This window comes from Hylaeus volcanicus, chromosome 7, assembly GCF_026283585.1.
Source record: "Hylaeus volcanicus isolate JK05 chromosome 7, UHH_iyHylVolc1.0_haploid, whole genome shotgun sequence".
Taxonomy (NCBI): Eukaryota; Metazoa; Arthropoda; class Insecta; order Hymenoptera; family Colletidae; genus Hylaeus; species Hylaeus volcanicus.
Window position 1 is genome coordinate 15,187,018 of NC_071982.1, and position 24,431 is coordinate 15,211,448.

The following is a 24,431-nucleotide window of genomic DNA, read 5'->3' on the forward strand; positions in this document are numbered from 1 at the left end:
GTAGAGAATATGTTTTTTATATTTTCATACTGGTGGCGCCATCTCTCCACGAACCGCTCAAGTTTGTCGTGAAATAGTTCTCACTTCCTGACACTAGATAGCACCACATTTTTGGTATTTTTTGTTAATTAAAAAACCGGGCATTAGGCAATTATTACTGTACAAATAAACAACTAGAAGCTGGGTTATGCTAATGGCTACGTTAAATTACATTAATATGCAGGAAAAAAAGGAGAATTTAGGGTTTGAATTTTTTCATCTTGGTGGCGCCATCTCTCCACGAACCGCCAAAGTTTGTCGTGAAATAGTTCTCACTTTCTGACGCTAGATGGCACCACAGTTTTTGTTAATTAAAAAACTAGTCATTAGATAATTATTACTGTAAAAATAAACAATTAGAAGATGAATTATGATAACGGCTACGTTAAATTACATTAATATGCAGAGAAAAGAGGAGAATTAATAGTTTGAATTTTTTCATCTTGGTGGCGCCATCTCTCCACGAACCGCCAAAGTTTGTCGTGAAATAGTTCTCACTTTCTGACGCTAGATGGCACCACATTTTTTGTTAATTAAAAAACTAGTCATTAGACAATTATTACTGTACAAATAAACAATTAGACGCTGAATTATGATAATGGCTACGTTAAATTAGATTAATACGCAGAGAAAAGAGGAGAATTAATGTTATATAGAAACTATTTCACTACAAACTTGGGTGGTTTACTGAGAGATGGCGCCACATTCTTCGGTATTTTTATTTATTTAAAAAACCAGGTATTAAACAATTATTAGTGTACCAAACAACAATTAGAAGCTGAATTATGATAACTACGATGTAAAAAATATAAGAATATGCCAAAAAAGGTAGATAATGTGAATATAGTATGTGAATATGTGAATAATGTGTATATAGTGAATCATTTCTTGATTGAAACTATAGAATCTAACACTTGCCGTACTAATCATTTGTCTATTCTAGTCAAAATTCAAAAAAAATAGACAAATGTTTACAACCCCAACTTTACCAACTCGTAACTTTATATCGGTTAGACTCACGAGATTTTTACAAGAGTCCTTTCTTGAAGAGCATTCAATTTCCTATAAGAACATACTATGACATAATATTTCAGTTATTTCATTCTCGAGATATAAAAATCAGAATGCCAAACAGTTTTCTTACCCATGTAACTTTGAGAATTCAACTTTGACGTTGGTCCTAGGCGTACACAACTCCCTGTACTCGCCGGAAGTTTGCTGAGCGACATCCGGAAAGAGGAAAAATGCAAAAGAAAAGGGCTATTGGTTGATTGACGGTCGTTGTAAAGTTTTAATCCGACGCGAAAGGCCTAAGCCGAAAAGCCTAAAGCCGAGAACGTCATCACGACCGCTCGTGCTCGTCTAGCTCTTCCTTCAGATTAAATTAATTCGATTAACGAATGCCGCTTATCGTTCATGCCGCGTGATCCTACGAGATATTTTTTTCAGGGACGATTGTCATATCTCGACGTTTACCCTCGTCTTTACACTTATCGTAAGTATGGTAATTTTTGAACACGTTCACTGCCAGACTAAAACTCTTGGAAATTCCTACTATGTTTAAATTTTGTTTACAGACTATTGGAAGCTGCGTAATGAAACATTTATTGCGGTATTTAGTTTTGTAACTTCATCGAAGTTCGAGTATTTCAATTAAATTCTTTTCCATGACAGTTAACTTTCAAAAGTAATTTTCCTAATTTTTCAGTGAAAAACACTGTCACCCATATATGGGTGACGTGGCGATCAACGTGTTAACAGAAATCGTGAAAAAGACTGTATGTGCTCCTTTAGAATGTACGATTAAGTAAAAAAAAAAATATACATGTCGAATTGAGTAACCTCCTCCTTTTCGAAGTCGGTTGAAAATTGAAATTCGCAGAATTAATTTCTCCATCCGATATAATTATACCGGAATTGTAAGCAAAATGCGTTTTACGAGGTTCCTTTTGTAAAGGAGGTTGGGAAGAAAGCGAAGCTTGGGAGACACTGTTTCGGTGGTCGTTTGAAATATCGTTTAAAGGTATCCCACGGAGCCATTGAACGAGAATTCTCCTCCATCGAGAATACGTCAAAGAACTGTTTCTCTAGGAGCTGAATTCCACCGAAAAGGTGTCCGAAACATAATTACGGCATTCACTCCACGAGGGATGCCGGTCGCCAGCAACCTTCCACTTCTTTTCTAGTTTCTATTGCTATTCGGACGACAACCCTCCATTTTCGGTAAACGTGTTCCACTAATTTATTACTGACTGCTGGAATTTTTGTGAAAGGCCCAACATCGCCGCTACAGCTTTAAAATAAAAAACTTAGTATAAAATGCCAAAAAAAAAGAGAAAAATTGATCTTTTTGGTGTAACAAAATGAACAAGCACGAAAATGTAAGTAGGTGTTATGTATAACAGTAGGTATAAAATAATGAATTGTACGATTTTTAGTACCATGAATTAACGCTAAGAAAATACTTGAGACATAAACAATTATCGATTCTCCCTCCCGAAAGTTAACACGAAACGCCATTTATCCCAAATAACAGTCATTACCTGGCCCACGCAAAAACGTGAAAGCTGCAACGTATATATTTTTCATCTGATCAATTTGTCATGATCCAAGGGATGACGTGAACGTTACAGTAAAACCGGGAATCAAATTATAGTTCGGATAACCCGAAATTAAGGAAAGTATTCGTGGAATTTAGCGGGGAGATCCTGGCAGCGATGGTTGCGATGCTAAAGGTTCCTTTTCCGTCGATTAGATGAGAAGACAGGTCCCGATGCGTGCATGGATTATGGAGCGGGTTCTGCGAGGGTCTATCGGTCGAATTGGCCAGCGGGAAAAAAAGCAGAACGGGAATGCAGCAGATAGGACGTCGAAAAGCAAGAGGGACAAGCCGGAGGGAGAGAGCAGAGGCTTCCGTCACGCGATCCTCGCCGATCCTCGCCGATCCTCGAAGAAAGGATCTCGTTAGTTAGTTAGAATTCAACACCCTTCAATTTTTTACGAACATTTTTTTATTCGCGTCAAGTTCGTGCCACACGAATGTCTCGCGATTCGCGAATCTACCGCGAGCGATCTCGACGGGTTACGCCACTTTGCTTTTTCAAGAATTTTTACCGAAGCGACGACTCCAAATCTGAACTCAAAACTTGGAAATTAAAAATGGCGAAGGATATGATGGACCAAAATGAAAAAAGTGAGCCGATTTGGATGAAACATGGTATTTTGGCGTGTTTAGGAGAGCTGATTTCAAATCTGAACTCGATATTTGGAAATTCAATATGGCGAATCCAATATGGCGAACAAAAATGAAAAAAGTGAGCCGATTTGGATGAAACATGGTATTCAGGAGTGTGTAGGAGAGCTGATTTCAAATCTGAACTCGATATTTGGAAATTCAAAATGGCGAATCCAACATGGCGGACCAAAGCGAAAAAAGTGAGCCGATTTGGAGGAGACTTGGTACTCAGGGTTTTTGGGGTCGATGATTTCAAATCTGAACTCGAAATTTGAAAAGCAATAAACAAAGCGAAACTATCTCATCCTTTCTGTATTCATAGTATCATCTTTGAAGGTATCGTCGCCTCATTTTGCACACCCGACATAAATGTCCATAGATTCTACTCTGAAATCCTTGCTTACCGACAAATCTATAGAAGGTGTACCTGCACCCATTGAAAAATAAACGTACGAAGCTTCCAAGTCCCGGCGATCATCTTCGGATGTATCCTACTCACTGTTCCATCTATCGGAGCGGTCCGCTTCCGGGCGCAGCTGAATCCTCCACCGTGGCGGAACGCGAGTAGTGGGGTCCCGACGCGAGTAGTCTCGGTGTGGGATTGGCCCGAGAGGAATCGCTCTCGGATAAGAGGGTGCGAGCCCACGGTCAAAGCGAACAGAGAGGGAGACTCAGGACGAGCGAGTGAAGACTGTAGGGTGGGGAGAGCGCGAACCAGAGAGGGACTCGGAACAGTTCGGATGCACACTGTGCAAGAACGGTGATTCAGTTAGCGGCGAGCCGCCCACGGGAAAGTCTCGTCGTGTCGGTCTGCTCCTCGCGTACCCGCCGTGTTTCTCGCGCCTCTTCTCGTGGCCTCCGTCTCGATGGAGCTTCCGCGTGCTCGCGCACCGCGCAACAAACTGGAATGAACAATCCACGTATCGGAATGAAATTATGGTGAATTACTAGAGCTCGAAAATTGGAGAAATTCGATGAAATACACAGAAGCTGGTTAAGAAGGACCTTTTCGATCGCACCAAGGCTCGTCTTCGAGGAAACGTTGCAGAGATCTCTGCGGACTCCTCCGAGAGATCTTTCTTAACCCTTGCCTACAATTCCAATCGCTAGAAAGTAAATAATCGTGAATACGATCGAAAAATGTTCCTCGACCCTTCGAGACCGATGAATTCTGGCGTCAGAGGAGCGTAGGGATCGATTCCGATCGAGCTCGAGGCCTCCACCCTCGATTTCCTACGACCAGAGAATACACAGAAACCGAAAGGCGTCGAGTTTTGAATATAAAGAGAACAAAATATCCAAGAAGGGTTGGATAATCCTCACCCTCGGTTTCCTGCACGAAATTTAAATACATAGAGACCAAATATCCGAGAATATCCAAGAATCGACGGACAATTGCCTCGAATCCGTCATCGCAACCGTCGAAACCTACTAAAAATCGGAATCATGAAGATTCTATCCACGTCTGGCATCTTCCTGCTCCTAGGAGGGCTCCTGCTCCTCTGCAGGAGCACGGTGGCCAGCGAGATGTACGCGAACACGTTCTCCAGCCAGCAGCACCCCTCGGACCCTTGCTACGACGAGGACAGACCTCGTCGTTGCATCCCCGACTTCGTGAACGCGGCGTTCGGAGCCGCTGTTGAAGCGTCCTCGACTTGCGGAAGTGGCGGACCGACTAGATACTGCGACGTGACGGAGCAACAGGGAGGAACGACGGGGACAGGTCAGTGCCACACTTGCGACGACAGCACACCGTGGCGACGGTTTCCGGCGAGCTACCTCACGGACCTGAACAACCCGAACAATGTGACCTGCTGGCGGAGCGAGCCGCTGGTCACCTCGCAGAGTTTCTCCGCGCCGCCTGACAACGTGACCTTGACCCTGTCCCTGGGGAAGAAGTACGAGCTGACCTACGTCAGCCTGCAGTTCTGCCCGAAGGCGGCCAAGCCGGACTCCATCGCGATCTACAAGTCGATGGACTACGGGAAGACGTGGCAGCCGTTCCAGTTCTACTCGTCCCAGTGCCGCAGAGTCTACGGCAGGCCGAACAGGGCGCCCATCACCAAGGCCAACGAGCAGGAGGCGAGGTGCACAGACAGTCACAGATACACCGGAGGCGACGGACTGGGGCCCGTCGGGAGAATCGCCTTCAGCACCCTCGAAGGACGACCTTCCGCCTCTGATTTCGACAATTCTCCGGTGCTTCAGGACTGGATAACCGCCACCGACGTCAGGGTCGTGTTCAATAGACTCCACGTGGCCCAGCAAACGTCTCAGGAGCAAGTCTCCCTCGGCAACAACGACGACCGCGATCATGGATTGGACATGAGCCTCGAAAAACTCGCGAAACGCGAGAGGGACCGCGACGAGAGGACCAAGAAGAACCTCCTTCGAGGACAGCTCGATTCCTTGGCCACCGCGTTGCCTTCCGTGCACCAGGTGATCGCTCCTCAGGAGATGCAATCGAACGACGCGGTGGACGTCGCCGAGATGAGCTTCGCCGCTGTCACTGTCTCCACCCCCACGACCACCACCTTCGCGAGCAATATCGGCACCAGCACGCTAGCTCATCACTACGCCGTCTCCGATTTTGCCGTCGGCGGCAGGTGCAAGTGCAACGGCCACGCGGCAAGGTGCATCCCGGGCAAGGACGGCGAGCTCGCCTGCGAGTGCAGGCACAACACCGCCGGCAGGGACTGCGAGAAGTGCCGACAGTTCCATTTCGACCGACCCTGGGCACGGGCCACCGCTAGAGATGCCAACGAATGCAAAGGTTAGACTTACGTTCTTTGTGAGCTTCTCTTGTGGATTCTTTTCAGGCGTAACACTACTATAGAGGTTGAAAAAAAAGGGACAGTTTTGATCATTAATTTTGGGAGTGTCGTAAAAGGAATAGGATTTTCTTTCGTTCTAATTGGAAAGTGAGAATTATAATTGAGAATTACAATTGACAATTATAATAGATACTGCCACTATTATTATACTTATACCACCGAATACTATCGAATGTAATTTGCTAGATTTTCTATTAGCATTTATGGGGTAACACCACTCTAGAGGTTAATAGGAGTATAATTGTTCGCAAACGCTAAATAATACTAAATAAAACAAAGGAAAACTGACGAAAGAATTTCCCTTCGGTGTTTCTTGGCGTTTCATCGCATTTTCTCCGCCAATCGTAGACCTAATAGAGGTCGCGGACCTAACGATTTTCTGTAGAATAATTTATGAAACTATGGTCGTTACGACTCTTTCAGCGATACATAATTGTAAAGCGCGTGGGCTGAATCCATAGATGTTTCATTTCGATTGATTTTTCACAAACTTCAACTTCGAAGCGACTACTGACATTCTCGATCGAATTTTCTTACGTACCACACTTTGACACATTTATTTTTCTTAGAGATTTCATCGATTGGCTGCGAATGTTTATGCAAAGTCATATTTTTACAGATACAAAAAAATGATCCAAACTTAATTGAAAATATTAGTCTTACCTTCTAAACATATATATATATATATGTATATAAAAGAGTGTGCATAAATGTAACAATATTGAAAATATCAACAATAATATATATGTTATTATAACAACTATAAAAATACACACGCAAACGTGTATATGTATATTAAATATATATTTATAGTTGTTATAGTAACATATATATTATTGTTGATATTTTCAATATTGTTACATTTATGCACACCCTTATAAATTTCATCCAAACATTCCCAGTCTAATAATCACAGAATTTATTGTACCGACAACGTCCCCTCGTTGGCAACCTAAAAGGGTTAAACCTAGCCAGCAGTAATCCTTAACAAGACTCCCTTTTTAACCTTTAGCATCGTATCAACATGCAAAGATAGCACCACGATCAACACTAAACCTACCTACTTTTATTCGAGTCTATTTCTACTGTGATCGATTAAACGACTAGCGTTTTAACTCTTTTCGAACCAGATTTTCTAATTCCAGTATAGTTCCGTCGAGTCTCGTTCGATATAGGACATATTAAATTCGATAATACACGGAACAATCGTACGTAATTCTTGTGTCGTATCACAAGAACTGTGGACAAAAGTTTGAAAACTTACAAATCGAACGTGGTTAGTTTAGCGTTAATTACGATGAAGCTTATCGTTTTTTTTTTGTTTTTTTTTTAATCGCGACAGACCCTCGTCTGCCGCGGTAGCCGCGCGAAAAAGGCGTCCCCTATCGATTCGAAACGATTTTAGAGGGTGGTTTGGCCCCGACGTTTTTGATTTGAGCATACATCCTCGATATACGAGTCTCGAGGCAACGCTTCGCCGCTTCGAATTAAGGGGTGAACCGAAAGGAGTGCCTCTACCCCTGGGGGTCGTTGCGTGGGCAAAATAGAGAACGAGAGTAAGAGACGAGATCGTCAAGAGTAAAACGAAGCACGGAGACTCGAGAATCGGGAATGGAGGATGCAGGATGAAGGAGCGGAGCCATCCAACGACCAAACCAAACAGGAAAACGAACTCTCGATCTTATTATATTAGCTTGACGAATATAACATTTCCTTTATACAACTCCAGTTATAAGTATTAGTACTTGCAATGTCTACCGGAGATGATTGTTTAAATCGAATTACAAGTTGGATGTTTCCAAATGAACGTTTCATTGTAAATATACAGACGTGTCGAATTTATTTATGGACATATTTATAACGAAATATTTCGTTACCCTTCTTACCATCGAAAAAGTTGACGAAGTTTTCATTTTCTTGAAGAAAATGGTCATTTTTAGATATTAAAAACTCTTGAATATTTACACTATTTATTCTCTGAAATACTATACACAGAAACAGGGATATTGACAATTTTTAAATATTATCACAAAGTCACGTTGAAACGTGTTTACAAAAAATAAAAAAAAAAAGGAACTTACAAAGAAGGAAGAAGAATGGAAAGAAACTTTTGATTCCCCTGTAATATTATAGAATGCATGTAGAAATCGGTGGAATAAAAAAAGGGTGTCACTCGCCACTCGAGGCCTGGAAATTTCACTCTTTCCAATTGCATATGCCGTCTGTGCCCATTCCGTGAGTGTCCCAGGCGGTATACATAGAGTCCCTTTCAATGTTTGTCATCTATATTCCTTTTTGTTCTTGCGATTCAGCCCTTGCGACATTTTAAGCGCTTAAGTAACATATGCTAGGGTTCTGCGTTTTAAGTGACGCAGACCTCGCACGCGATTTATGACGTGCATTGTGGAAATACGGGATTTCCACGTCCCGTGGCTTCCGGGTTGACGTCGCTCGACACCTAAACTTTCTTCAGGTCAAACATTTTCAAGCAATTTTATTGTTCCTCTACAGACGACATTTCGACTAATTGATTATTTTATTGGCATTCATTTTTTTTTTTTTTTTTTTTTTTGTAGAGGCATTAGAATGAGATCAGGTTGAGATTTGTATATAGATTCATTGTCAGATCGAGAACATGGAAAGTTAATATAATATATATACAGAACTCAGTAGTCACCAAATCTCGTTACTGTCATTCTTCTATCGGATTAAAAATGTACTTGACGATTATCAGGTGTAGAAATTAACTATGTGTACTTGCTATTTTGTTATGTCAAAATAGAATTGGTTCGATGTTTTGCCTTTGAAAATGTTTGTTCATTTCTCGGATGTGTGACTGAAAGAAGATTCAAATACGTATGATTTTTCTTTATAAACAAATGGCAATTTCTTTATACGTAATGGTATCGTAACAAAATCGAGAAAACACCCTGCATTCAACGTTTCGGAAACGAGAGTATCGTGGCGTCCGCGTCGAAACGATTTCGAGTGCGAGACGGTGCTCGCGTATATTTGACGAGCATCTTCCAGGCGAGTAAAAATTGAATCGGAAGGGGTCTCCCGGCCAAAATTATTACAGTCAAAGAAGAAAACGATGAAGAGGCTTAGCTCGAAATTCGTCGCGCCCTTCTGTGAACAATTAGGCGAACGACGCGGTTGATTTTGCTCCGCATCGCGGGACAGAAACACTCGACGATTTTATTACGGGGATCCTTTTCCAATTAAACGGTTGCTATGGCGATGGCTCGCGAGTGCTCGCGGTGACGCGGGAATACAGATTTGCTCCTCTCGACGCCCGTAATTTCCCTAAGTCGTATTTAATTATCGAAACGGTCGAATATAAACGTACCTTAAGCGGTAAATGTAGTGATCCGCACGAGACGAGACGAGAATTTCTACGATCTCGATCTTGATTTCGAAAAATCTCGAATGTTTTATTAAAGTATTAAAGAAATAAAATATTTACAGTTCGTACCTACTCTTTGTTTTTTTTTTTTTTTTGGTAATGTAAAAGAAACTCTGCTGTAACAATATACGCCAAAGGTCTGACAATGAGCAGCGAGTTGCCAAAGAGGCGTTCTAAAATGTAAAGAAAAAGTGTTCGAGCTTTCACATTCCTCGGGGTTGAACTACAGATTCCCGGGGAAGGTGAAAATCGAGAAGAAAAAAGAAACGGCCAAGAGGAAGTCTAAAGAGTACAAAGGCGAGCGAAAGGAGAAGGAAAGAGGAAAAGAAGAGAAGTACGCGAGCAAAAATCGCGGTGCCTACGCGTATAACTACGTGTCGTATAAACGAACCCTTGAGAGCATAATTCATTGCCATAAACAGCCTGTACGCGTGCCACGTCAAATTAACGGCGAGCCGCAACAAGAACCGACCCTTTCACGTCACCAAGAACCTTCTAAAGTCTATGGGTCCTGTTTTCCTTCCTTTTACCTTTGGAACCTTGAAAATTTACAGAGTGCCGCAGTGGAAATGTACGTTAAATAATTAAGAAGAAATTACCAATCATACATTTAATACCAACTATTTAACATCTTCAATTCCAAGGCATTACGTTACATTAAAGTAGCAATCTTCTCGGTTCTCATTCCGATCTCCGATTAGAATGAATCAATAACATAGATCCATGATATATTACAATAAATTCACTTCGTAACTCAAGTGCATTAGTAACAATAAAAGTATTAAAAATATTCCACAAAGATCCACCTTTTTTCGTGACGCATGACTTACCTCTATTATCGGACGATTTTTCCGTTCCAAGTTAGCGCAGTAATCGAGGTATTGTCTTACCTAACAATCGTCGATCGTCAAACGAGAACAGGGTCGTAACCTGCGAGGTTTCCTTGGCGCAACGAAGAGGTCAAGAGTCACGGTCCTCCCCACGGTTGACTCGACAAGGTCGACAGTCGACGCGGGAACGATAATTCACGCTCCTAAATCCGCTTATAAAAAGGAGGCGAAATACACATTGGAAAGTCGAAAGAATCGATAAAGACGGTCGTACGGAGCGCAGGTAAACGCTTTTCGTTACGGTCTGAGCCGAGCAAGCGGAGGAAAGGCGACGGTGGAAAAAAGAAAAGCGAGGAGGACGAAGGCGCGGAACGGAGGAACGCGGCGACGGGACGAAGGGGAGGACTCGAATTAAATTACATTTTAATTTCGCGGCCATTTCGCAGCGCGCGCCGCGATACGCCAAATATCCGGCGCAATTTACATTTTAAATTGGACACTTCTTGCAGCGATTCGAGGGTCTCCGCTGGTTTCGCATCATCGTCTGACGAGGTTGTCGTCGGTTTCGTGAAAAAGCGCAACCCCTTCTACCGGCGGAGATTCTCAAAAAAGGTTCGCGCGGTTGCGTTGATTCCTTCTGAAAAAAGTGGCGTGGCTGTTTGAAAAAGAGGGTGAAAGTGAAAGAGGGAAGGCAGGGAGGGAAAGCAGGGAGTTGGTGTTTCGTTCTGGACATCCTGGTAGACGTCGATAAGGGTCCCCAGCAATATATATATAATAAATATACGAATATAATGAATGTATTGTTTCGTGAATAATTGTATTAGTTTTTACCAAAAATTACTTTTCATCGTAAAATATTATACGAATTTTTCTTATTATTGAACTTTGATAATTAATTTTGAGAGTATCGCTAAAGGAATACGATGTCTTTTTCCAGGGTTTATTTAAAACATATCGTAGTATAAATATAAATTGTTGTATTATAATTTTAGTACAAAATGGCGGCGACGAAGCTGCAAATAGAAAATCTAGCAAATTACATTCGATAGTATTCGGTGGTGTAAGTGTAATAATAGTGGCAGTGTCAATTGTAATTCTCAATTATAATTCTCGGTTATAATTCTCACTTATAATTCTTATTTTCCAATTGGAATTAAATTCAATTGTCACGCGATTACATTTCAGTGCCATCACAATAAATTCCATGCTCCCTCGGCTACCGTTATTTTTAGTACACCACGTTTCCTGTTAGCACGTTCTATATTCTCCCGATGCAAAGGGTTAATCGAGCCCTATTCGTCTATCGTTCGTTTATCTCTACGAAGCCCGTTCTGACTGACGACTACCCTCGCGTGTAAAGAAGTCCCTTTCGAGAAAATCGGAGCGGGATTCGCATGACGGATCGCATTCGGTCGACGGTGCCTCTTTCTTTTTTCTTGACACGTTTCGGAACTACGCGAATGTTATTCGCTCCCCCGGCCTCCGCAGTCCTCCGTCGAGGCTCGTGCAGCGATTATTCTTCCCCGTGATGCGATGCCGAAGCGTTTTGCATGAATGGGAGTCGTCGCGACCTCCAAGATGAATGGTTCACCTCTTTCCCCCTCTATCGCCAACTGTTTCTTCTCTACCTCCTACGCTGATTCGCTTTTTCACCTATAGGTCGGTTCGCAGCGATCTCGAGAACGATTTTTCGGCGGCAAAATTAATGTATCGGAGGTATCCGAGTGATTTTCGTTTCTGGTTGGCTACTGTGTATACATCATTTTAGTTCAGTCGAAGGTTAATACGTTAAGTCTGGAGTCTTTACATTTATTTCCAAGTAAACTAATCAACAAAATTATTCGTCAAAATTTTGTCATTTTTCTCAGGCTTTAAACCTGACGATAAATATTTTCAATTATAATTATTGGAAATGGGGTATAAATGAATAATAAAATACTAAATTTATAGATTAACTTTAGCTTTATTCTTTAAATCGTCACTGTGATCTGTTCTCAACGAAGAGCTACACAAGACTGACCGATGAACGTTATAAGAAGACCGTAGAAAGAATTTCTAGCTGTATACAGGGTAGTTTTAGCGCATCTGTTTAGTCTCTAGTAAACTACAGGAAGAGTCCTCTCATGCACTTCAGTGACTGCCACTGCAGTGACAGATATAACGTTGTACATATACTCTCGGTACATTTATTTTTGTAGGAAAATTACATGTTGAATTTTAGTAAGTATCCCAACAATAACTCACAATTTTTTTTACTTACTACGCTATTGAACCCCCTATGAGATTATTAGCAATATGCACATTCCAGAACATATTAACAATTACATTGTAATTACATCAAACAGTACACATTGCAGTATTACACAAAACTTAAACTTAGATACAATTACTATGCAAGTACAGTATACATATAATTCACAATTGCGAATTGAATTAAGTTTCTCCCAGCAATGTCACGTAAACGAACGTAACCCTTATCAAAAATGTAACCCGCAATGATTGCCAAATGTAATTTGAAAAGCACGTGCTTTTGCATATTGGTTTATTGAGAATTCACTGCAGTTCGAGAAATTCGCGTACGGTATAGTCTCGCACTTGGAGGCGCTTGGAATAAGCACAGCGTGCGCGTGTCCAGGGCTGCTTGCAACCGTGGCCAAGAGAAAAGGAAATATATCAGTCGCGCGAGAGGCCTTTCCGTCGGGCCGATTTTCACGTTTATGTTCGTGAACGGTGCATACCTACGCATGCATGTGCACCGCGCAAGATTTACTCCCAAGCGAGGCAAGAGAAGTTGCATCGTTGAGAATACGTGCTTGAATCTTATTCTATCCACAATTATTAACAGTATCGCGAATCCTTTCATTTAGTATATCTAGCGCTATTGTTACGCTCCGCAAATAACGGATAGTGCATAGATAACGCCGGGATACGTAGAACAATTCAGTCCGTAGTAGATTTACCCCGCGAAGTTATGCAAAACGTGCTGAATTTTTCCTCGCGTTAGAAGGAAATTCCAGAGACGCCGCGCAGTTTGTCGTTTAGCAGACAGCAGCGAAATTGCGGCGGCATGAATCTCTCTCTGACATTCGAAATTCAGCAAGTCTCGCGTGCACGTCGTTGCGCAACTGTTGCGCAAGCGATCGCGCGGGGATTGTCGTGGAAAAAGAAATTATGAAGCGAGATCGATCCAAGATTATCGTCTCGGCGTTGTTCCTGCGTTGCCAACGAAGAGACGAAACGACTTAGAAAGTGAATTTTGATGGGGTTGTATTACAAACCTGTTCCTGTCACTTTCCTTCTAAATAAACGTTTTTGTTTAAAAATAGTAAATTCTCATACTAAATATAGTCAGCACATGTTTCTACTTGAACCAGAATTATAAATTATACTACTTATAATAAACAGGCAATAATGAAAAATACTATGTTACGATAGAATTTAACACGTCAGAAAATACCACAGCAGGTTATCACAACAAATGTAATTGAATCACTCTTTAAGATATTCAGTTTCAGTCGTTTTAACTCTGCGAGATAGCATGTTACGACTCAATATCGGTTTGAGAATTATTAAACGGCCATCAAACTCCTGCAGCACGTCCAGTTCTGCGATCAGGAAATACTCTGTTGAGTAGATTGCGTGCGATGAGTGCATTATGCGCAGGACAACCATCACGCTGGTACCACATCCTTATCCGATGTCTTAATGAAACCTCGACTAAAAACATTTGCAATTCATTCCGTGAAAAATTTGCATATTTATGTCCCTTCGATGAAAAGCAGGCCAATAATGCGATTTCCGATGGTGTCACGTCGCACTTTTACGCACTGTGTACTGCTGATGCACTCGTAGAAGACCGTGTGGGCTGTTAAGGGCTTGGCAGGAGGCGTTAGATGTCTGTTCGTTGTAAAAGATTAGATGCGCAATGGTGAGAGCGATTTTTCTATATACAATCGTAAAATAATTCATTCCTATTAATTATTAAACTTCAGGGTTTAAATATTTTCTAATTTCGTATGTACACCACAATTTCAATTTATAATTGCGGTCGTACGAATTACATTGAACAATTTCAATTTGTTTGCAAATGGGGGAGTTTTTCAATTTTCATTTACATTTTCGTCTATATATGTATGTATTAGGTTGTCCTAAAAGTTTCTTTCGTTTTATTAATAAGTAATACATACACAATATTTTATGTCTAATGTTACATTATTGAATCGTGTACGATTCATTTTGCTCCATTACTGTTACAACATCAGCATCTAAGAAATTAGATCGTCTATTTATATAAACACTACCGCACAAAATAATTCAGTGCAAATCACGAAAGAAACTTTTGGGACAACCTAATATTTATTTATGCTCCCTCAAAAGGTTCGCATGGCTCTCCTTCCATTTTTCCCATTTACAGATTTTTTACAATTTCCTTCTTATATCTAACCTTAAAACTACCTTTATCTTACCTTACTCTATCCTTATCTTACACTTAAATTCTATAACCAAAAACAAAAAGAAACCAAAACAAACAAAAAAAAAAATGCTTTTTCGTCTATATATCGAGTAAGCTATTCTCAAGAAAGTCTCCCATCTGAATTATAATTATTTACGACAATAAGTCGCGTTAAATATAATCGATTACACCCGAAACTTCGATAATCGTCCCTTTTAGGAAATCGAGAGGTCCGTTGAGCGATGCACCGTTGCGGTGTCGCGAGGGTGTAGGGTGATTCGGGGCGAAGATAAATTTCGCCTCGCATTAGTTGTCCGAATCGAAAGGTTGCTCGGACGTCCATAAATACAAGCGATAGTTGGCGTATCGCGCGGGGTGTTTATCCGAGCGCGAACCAGCCGTACACTGGCACCGGCTCGTTCGTATGTAGCTAGGTACGCGAGACGTATAAATAAATCCAGGAGCTGCCACGCGGTCTGCCGTGAAACACGGTGTCTCGAGAGTGCACCAAGCACTCTCTCCCTCTCCCTACGGTCTACTCGCGCACGCACGAGATACTCGCACACGTGCACACGTGCACGGGAGGTGGCACGCATGCGCGTCTCCACGGTGTCGTTCCACGACTCGATGGACACGTTTTCTTTCCCGCACAGGTGCTTCCCCGATTTGCGGGTATTCTCGTTCCTGGATTCTCCGTCGCTCCTAACGGCGCGCGCTCTGCCGACGCTGTCGCGGATTATTCGATCCAGTACGAGGCTAAATTTTTCAATTTAATTTTGTAAAGATACAGACGTTCGTAACTCTTTATTTTTTATTGGATATATTAATAACGAGTGCTTCTCAATTGCTTAAATTATATTTACACGTGTGATTTTATGATAAAGTATAGAACATTTTCCTACAAAAGCTCCCTTGTATAATTTTTTAAAACCCAACAAAAAACAAAGAAACAATGCTAAAGAAAGGAAATGTATGTTATTTGTATAAAAAAAAAAAAAAAAACTGTTATCTGTGTCGCTCAGGTTTTATTGGTCAAGTTTTCGCGACAAGGGTGACTTTATTTTCCTTTAAAACGAATGTTTTCAGGAACCGTTCGAACGCCACGCATATACCATGCGGGCGCCATTTGTTGTTGCGCGGACAAATTGAAATATTTACGCTGGTACGCGACAGCGAGTTTTCAGGGAACGTTGTTTTTCATTTTTATAAATGTTTCGCGTATAAAACGAAACGGTCCGCGGATACATGGAAACCTGCGAAACCGATGAATCGATAAAATGTAACTGCGGGCAATGTTGCCCCGGCCGAGAGAAACATGTTTCATAAACGTTCAGCATAACCAGTTTTTTCAATAATACGAAAGTATTAAGTCATCCCGTAAATGGCGTTCTTTTTTCCGATAGGTGTATTCGGTGTGCAAACCACTCCATGTTGGTAATTAATCGAGCGCATTTAACCATAAACTTGTACGCATAAATTTGCACTCCTTTTTCTTTCAACTTTTATCACCGAGGGAATATCGTGGAACGATTTTCAGGCAACTTTAAATAAACTTTCTTGATGTTGAAGTGCTAAAGAAATATCCTTTATAAGTTTTATGAGGTAGATTTGATATGTAGTCCACGTTTATGCGTTTATAGCGAATGAGAATATTGGGATATCTATGAAAATATGCAGAAATGCAAAAATATATTAAATATCGACATAATGCATACAGTGCACAATTTTAGTGTGCAAGAAATTATAAAATAATATAAAGAGATATTGTTAGTAAAATATCGTTAGACAAAAATATGAAAAGGGAAATATACAAGGAATTTTCAGGTCGTTGATTCGAAACCTGAACTCGAAATTTCGAAATTCGAAACAACGGATCCAATATGGCGGACCAAAATAGGAAAAGTGTCTGGATTTGGATGAAACTTGGTATGCGGGTGGTTTTGAGTGCGCTGATTCCAAACCTGATATTAAAATTTAGGAATTCAATATGGCGGATCCAAGATGGCGGATCCAAGATGGCGGGCCAAAATGGGAGAAGTGTCTGGATTTGGATGAAACTTGGTATGCGGAGGTTTTTAAGTGCGCTGATTTCAAATCTGATATTAGAATTTACAAATTCAAAATGGCGGATCCAAGATGGCGGACCAAAATGAGAAAAGTACCTGGATTTCGATAAAATTTGGTATGCAGAGGTTTTTGATATGACTATGAAACTCTAGAAACTGTTATCTTTATACTTTAACGTTGTTCCTATCTAAATAAGCATTGAGTGAGCAGCCCTTTGCTTGATGAAGCAAAACCCGACGCGACTCGTCCCAAAGAGGGAGATTTCCCGCACGTTTGGCAGTGCGTTTCCCGTTAAAGTTGGTTGGCGCAGCCAGGACGGTACCGAGTCAACGACAATAACAACAATAACGAGACGGTGTTGCTTCGCCGTTCGTGTTCGGGGAGGACGGAGCGTTCGCGCTCGTCCCGAAATAAACGGCGACCGCATACTCGCGCGCACGCATGCGCACTACTCGCCGTCCACCGATTTACTCTTTCTCTTTTCTCCTTGTCTGGCCACTCGCAGCTTCTTGCTCCGCTTCTGTTCTTTATTTTTGCGCACCTTAAACTGTCTCCCGTCCCGCTTATCGACCAAGACAGGCCGAGCTCTCGTTTCCTCCTCGGTCTCCGCGTTACCCTTTGTCGTCCGCGCGATTTGCAAACCGCAAAACGACAAAAGATCCTCCGCGGATACGTTCGGAACCAGTTGGAGGATCAACGAGGTCACCGGCACCTTTGGCCACGATTCCCTTAAATGGCCTCGCCTTGCCAGCGCCTTTTAGAAACCGCTCGATGGAACGATGGAACTTGTCTCGTCACCGCGTCTTGGCTTTTCTGTCGCTTCGCCTCGCTTCGCCTCGCCTCGTTCGCCCTCTCTTTCTCTTCTTTACTCTTCGCTCTCCTCTCTTCTCTCCGTCTTTCTTAACCTCTCTAACGCACGTTCATTTTTTCTCTCCCCTCTGGTGGCCTTTCTCCATCACTCCATCGACGTTTTATCTCTACCATTTAACGACCTTTGTCCCAGCCGAGAGAATTTCATTATCCGTGGTTTAACTACTTACCCAGGCGTGAGAAGTTTCGCAATCCTGTAATAGCGTGTCGTGGCTTAATTCGTCCTCTTCTTACGTTACCGTCCGCGGTTCGAAGCTAACCTCTGCCCGCGTTACGATTTAACGCGTTCACTCCCACGCAGGCTTCCCATAGACGGGGATACCGTCCTCGACTTTTGGTCAAAGTTTATTGCGATGAGCACGCATAGTCGATTATTGCATGGTGGACTCGTTACCGTTCCAAGTGTCCTCGAAGGTGACGTTGTCTAGGGAGAGAAACCACGTTAAGAGTTCAAGTATCGCATTAAATAACTTTTGCGATTTTTTTGTTATAGAGAAAGAATTTTTGCAATTTGTGTACAACTTTGGAAATACTTCGGGTACGTTTTAAGGTACATACGGTCATTTTTACATTTCAATTTTCACTGGAATTCTGCAGAATTTCAATTTCCACTAGAATTCTTTAGAATTTCTCATCTATCCGAAGTAAGGAAGACTTCTCTTGTATTCAACCTCGAAATTCGTTACAAAACGAAACGATCCAGTAAGAGGTCGGTGGAAATCCGAAGGAGAGCAAATGTTGGCACGTTATTATCGCGGACGTCCGACATATCCAACGACGAGGATAGCACACGTTCGAGGAAACTACACCGTCGCGATCCGTGTGTTCCGGCAGAATTGCGCTGGAACTCTCGGTGCGGTTATTACGGTTATACATACACCAATTTTCTGCTTGGTTTTTTCCCCTCGCAATTATTTGCTCGCACCCGTGACCATAATAACACTGCTCGAGCGCGGAGATCGACACACATGTAATCAGGGAGAATTTTGTGAGAATCTCAGACTATGCACGTCAGTCTTAGCTATCCTGTAGGAATTTTAACCCCTTGAGGGGGGCGCCACACTTCGGAAGCCTGAAAATTATGGATAAAACTTCAACCGTTCTATTTTTTCTTTCCTATTGACATGATACCAGTAGATTTAATATTAGGTTGTCCGGAAGGTTCGTGCCAATTTCTAAGAAAACTTGAAAAACACGTTTGAATTTTAATATATATTTATTGAATTACATAGGTGCCATTTTGTTCCACAATCTTTCCACCTTTTAAGGGATGTATAGATGTTATTTGTTTTCAATCACTTCGATATATTCAGACCTGTACCACCTACCAAAAATCGTCATCGACTTTCCGGACAACCCTATCAGAAATCAATTCTGTATATTAACTTGGATGTTTTCAATAAAATAACGAACATTCGCGTCGAATCACGCGGATCGTTTTGTCGGAGTATTCAGCGTTGCAATGGTTAATCTTCCCGGCTCGAACGGTACTCGGATTACTATCGCGCAAAAAGCCGAGATTTTATAATTCCTTTAAAATAAAAAAAAAAAATGTGGCCTTATCCTATCCTTATCATCCGCGCAGCATCGTTTGCAGCCAAGATTACAGCGCGCATCCACAGCTGGCGACTATCGAAATCGCTAGCTGCGTTCCAGGTGAATCGATCGGAAGACAACGGACCATCCGATACCGTCCCGACGATTTAGATAAAGCTTCCCAGCTTAGAAAGCTGCACGATCTCGCGCTCGTAGGAGTGTCATCGAATTTGTTTGCTTCACTCGCCTGAATAAATCGCTATTTACGATCTTTGATTCCAGCTTGCATGCCATTCTTGACTGTCGACAACCTCCCACGCGGGCTGGATTACGTGAGGTACCCGATTGGGAAGTGAATTTGACGTGTTTAATAGGAAAACCCTTTGCAGGCGCCAATTATTCTTTCTTTTTTTCCTGAGAAGAAACACCGAATAAAAATATTGCATATAAGCATTTCCAAGATATTTCACTCGTTTCTTTCATGAACGATGTAACCATTGCTATCACACGCAGAGTAACGTTCCACGTTACCACCAGTTCCGCGTAATATCGCACGCTAGTTTCGAATTCTTGGCAAGATAACGTGGCTGCGTTTGGCAACCGAACGAAACGAAATCAATGATCGTTTTATGGTCATCGTCTCTCGCGAAGTAGGCTGCTTCGGTGAATGGCATCGGGAACGCTACCGCGAAATGCGTCTGGAATTCTTTATGCCTGGATTCATTGGAAGGAATTCATTGGACCTCGAATACTCGAATTGCTTGAAAAGATACCGTTCTATTAGGCTCAATTGAGTTATCTAAACGTTTCTATCGCTTGTAGAATTTCCTGGATCGAGAACGATCATATTTCTCCAATTTTATATCCCGCTTTGGTGCTTGAACCAAGACTAGAATGTACAGGGTGTCCCGCGTAACACTTTCCACGGTTTTTCAAGTACTCGCGATAATCTGACAAAAAGATATTTTAAACAAATGTTGATCAGTTTTCGATTGGCTATGCAATGCGATTAAAAAAACATTCGAATTTTTTTTTTTTTCAGTATTGTCAAGGTACGTATAGATAGATTGAATTTTTCTGGCTCTCCAAACCGTTCCTCCAGAATTGTTATTCGTTGCAAAGCGTCCGTTAGTTCGATTCGCCCTCAAGAAAGTTTAGTTTCCCGACATCGTTCCTAGGTTAGGTCCGTGTTAGATCTGCAGTCGGATCTCTCCCTCTTCTTCCCGACGCCAATAAAATTTCCAGTCTCGGTATTTCTTCGAAAGTCCGTGGTACGTGAGGGCGATCCGCGGCGGCGTTGTATACGTGACGCGGTTTTATTCTCCTTCGTTTAGACAGAGGAAACACTCAGCCACCGTGCTGGATTCGGTTTGGGCTATTAGCGGTCTGAATAGGTCGGGAGTTGCCGTTTGAGTAACCCTCGCTCGACTTCTTTCGCGAGGCGAATCGCGAGAGGCAACTTTTAATCAAGTGGCCGGTACGCGAACCGAAAGGGGCGCAAGAACTTCTAGCCAGATGCGTCCGGAATATAACGCAACAGAGTTCGGATTCGAGTGCACCAACTATACGATATTAGGCTTATCCATAGGTTAATGTTGTTTTTGAACACTTTGCACTCGAGTTTTTTTTCTTCTGATGTCTACTTACTAAAAGTAAGGTAATCATTCAGGTGGGTTATTTTAAATGCCCTCATCCTGTATAAGGAAGTAACGAAAGTCTAACGAGGCGCAAGGCTGCGTCGTTAGGTATGATTAAACCCGACCAAATTTGGTCGAACCTCGAAAGTTGGTTCGAAAAGATCCTCACAGGGAGGTAAGAGGTTTTCTTCGGATGACCCGTCCGACCTTCGGTTATTTCTTCTCTTTACACGAGTCACGTCCACGTGGAAGTATCCTCGTGGGTGTTCGATAAATTGGCCGGGTGGGACGTCGTATTGTCTCGCGTAGATTGAGCGCTTAATCACATAGCCACCATTAGAGAAGAGGAATCGACAATGGTAGCTGCCTGTGTAAACCAACCCGCACCTTGGTACACCATTCGGAGATAAACTACAAAACGACCACGAAAATCGGTTAATGTCCATACATGTAAAAAAGAGTCGATCGTATTTTTGTTGTTGTTGCAATTCATCCATGGCGTGTTCGTCAACTGTCTTAGGAGAACACAATGTTAAGTTATAGGTCGTCAAGTAGAATTTTAAATATCATGTAATTGTTTACATAGTTTATAAAATACATAACCAACAACTAGACAGCTCCCCTGATTAATCATCCAGCTCGCCGTCCAAACCTTTTTAAGCAACAGACAGAAAATAAATAGACTGTTAAAATAAAAATTCATTTATACGGTCCTCGAACCGGTCCACCCGTTCGCGAATACTCTTTCGCTTTTACTTTTATGTTATTTAGTTCCATAGTTAAAAAGATGAACGCGTTAACGGTTAACATTAATAATTGATTGTTGAATTGTATCGAACAGCGCGAAAAGCGCTCGTGAGCGTCGTATAGGATCGAGTTATAAGGAGGATTTATTCTCTTAAAGCGTGCCATTGAGAGACTGGGAGAAATAATGGCCCCGGGTATAACCGATGTTCCATCATGTATATTCTTGTTGATCGTTGATCTCCCAAGTGTACGGATGATCGGTGAAATATAATTCTCGTGTGGCCAGCTAACTAACCCGTGTATAAACCATCATTTTAACCTATTAACTGGACAGGTCGTGTTAACTCATCCATTCTTACAAGCGTCTGTCCTGGCGGAGCTTGTGGCTGGATTAAATTGTCGTTTAACAGGGAAGACGGGTGGTGTTTCGTGTTCATTAGAGTGGTGTAAATCCATTCGGAAAATTGAGTTTCTGCTTGCGATGGTTATTAAGAAATATGCCGACTTGAGAGATTACTGCAGAGTAATGGCTTAAAAGGTGCATGACATTTGTATTAATTCATTATACGTTATTACTTGTAGATTCGTAATATCTGAACAGAGTTGTATTTCAGTTACATTCCATGTAAATTACATTGTACTTCAATTAGATTCGTGATTGCAGTAACTAGCAACTGAATTAAGTGAAAAGTTTTAGTTACAGATGTAATCGACATGCAACGCAATCGAATTACATCGTAATTACATAGAAATTCAATTACGACATCTGTGTTTGCTTCTCGTAATTCTCATATTAAGACAATCGCAAAGTTTCGTCTATAAAATTGACAGTTTCAATTTAATTCTTTGAACTAGCGCCTATAATAATAAGTTCGACGACAAAAAATTATCGTAACGGAAAAGGTTAACTAGCTCCTCCGCCCTGAGGATTTAAAATAGCCACGATTCGAGATGATAATTCATCGATAATAATACCAGCAACGTCGACGTGCTGGAACACGTAGAATTTTCGAATTCGCGAGGAAAGTGGTATACACGCGATCCATCTGGCCCAACGATCAAACAGTCTCTTGGTCTCTCTTTGGTTACTTCGTCTAGGATCCCAGTGGGAGCACGAAGAGGAGAGAATAAAAAAATAAACAGAGTTGACGGCCCCCGAAACGGGTGCGTCGACTGTTTATTTTCTCACCATCGAAGTGTTTGAGAGCGCTTGAACCTGACCGACCCAGCCTTGCTCCCTGAAGACCGCTTTTATTCGTAGAGAATATTTCAAGATGGTTTTTGCTATATTTTATACGAGAAAATATCGTCGATTCCCGAAGGTCTAAAATGAGAAACGTGGAACAGTAAATGCTAGGGTTACGCCTGGAATCCAAGGAACATTTGGTTCGCGTACGTGACACGCACATGGAAAATTGGCGCGACACTTAGAGAGGATTGACCGTGCTCCTTCGATCGCGTTCGTTTAGATCACTTATCGATGACGTTGATTGCTTCGACATCCGTCCCTCGATACCAGTTACCGAGAATTACTAGTTGTAATAGGACGTGAAATTGAAGTAGTTGGAACAATTTGGCACGATATAAATAAATCAATGTAAACAATTCGCAATTATATAAATAAACCAATGCGAACGGCTCGTAATACAATTGCAATTTGTCATTTTTAATTTGTAATTCATACCAGCATGGTGGAAACGGAACAGTATACACGAGGCAATAACGATAATAAAGACCACCCCTGCGAACGTAACTTGTATCAGCCGCTTCTCCTCATCTATCAAGTTTCCTCGACGTCCTATCTCGCCAAATTGGCTCCGCTACCTTGCAGGACATTTACCTGCCATGCTCGGGTTACCGTACCCCTTCAGTTTCTCAAAATAACAGCGTTGCGAGCCACACGATACACGAACAAAGTATATAAATTGAATTCACGTTTGGGAAATAGACAACAGAAACACATTTTCTTGGTCTGAGTTAGTCTAACTGATCTAGTTGCATAGCTAGTTTATTTATTATTAGGGGAAGAATGTATAGTAAGTGTATAACAAAATACGTAATAAAAGTATACTGGTAACGATATAGAAATAGTCATCTAGCCACACCTTGCAGTATTATTTAGAGTTGATGTATCAAATATAACAAGTGATGAACAGAATCCTTACTACACGTGCGCTGTATATTAAATTAGTAAAAATAAAGGTAGATACGTGAGTTAATTATAAGATAGGAAGAAGGAAAGTGCCTTAGACACCGGGATGTTTGGCTCATATATGAATGTTCTAAAAAATTGTCGGATATAGCTATAAGATGGCTTGCTCCCTGTACATTATGTTTAAAAGATGTCGAGCGTAATTAAAGTTCCATTTGTCTAGTTTCACGTGCCCCAAACCTAATTAATAATTGAATAAATTGCTAGTACTGCCACAACGAACAGCCAGTACTTAGTCTGATTCATGTAAAAGTTAGTTTCTTTCTCTTTTCTGTCCTGTTTTGGAAATTGAACGACGATGGGAGTACGGCTGCCAAATCGGAACGGCTCGCAAATCTCTCAGGATTGGAATGCAGCGAGCCAAAACTGTCTTTGCCCACAAATGATAAAAATAGTATACGCGCCGATGCGGCATGCTTTAACATAGCAGAAAGAGGTGTCCGTCTGTGGGCAAAATAATTCACTCTCCTCGCCATCGCGCGCCGTACGTGAAATTCCATTGGTTTGAAGCTCCTTACGCTTCGATTTTACAGGGTAAATTTGTACAGTATGGTAAAGTACTTAT

At 41.7% G+C, this 24,431-nt stretch overlaps 1 protein-coding gene across 1 annotated transcript in view; it reads left to right on the plus strand.

The window, feature by feature from the left end:
- The first annotated feature begins 3,594 nt into the window (after positions 1-3,594).
- The window catches only part of LOC128879647 (netrin-3-like), a 78,238-nt gene continuing 57,401 nt past the window's right edge, over positions 3,595-24,431 (plus strand). The window contains exon 1 of the mRNA XM_054128980.1: positions 3,595-6,047. Within this exon, the coding sequence (XP_053984955.1) occupies positions 4,721-6,047 (1,327 nt within the window). The 5' untranslated portion in view covers positions 3,595-4,720. The remainder of the gene's footprint in view (positions 6,048-24,431) is intronic.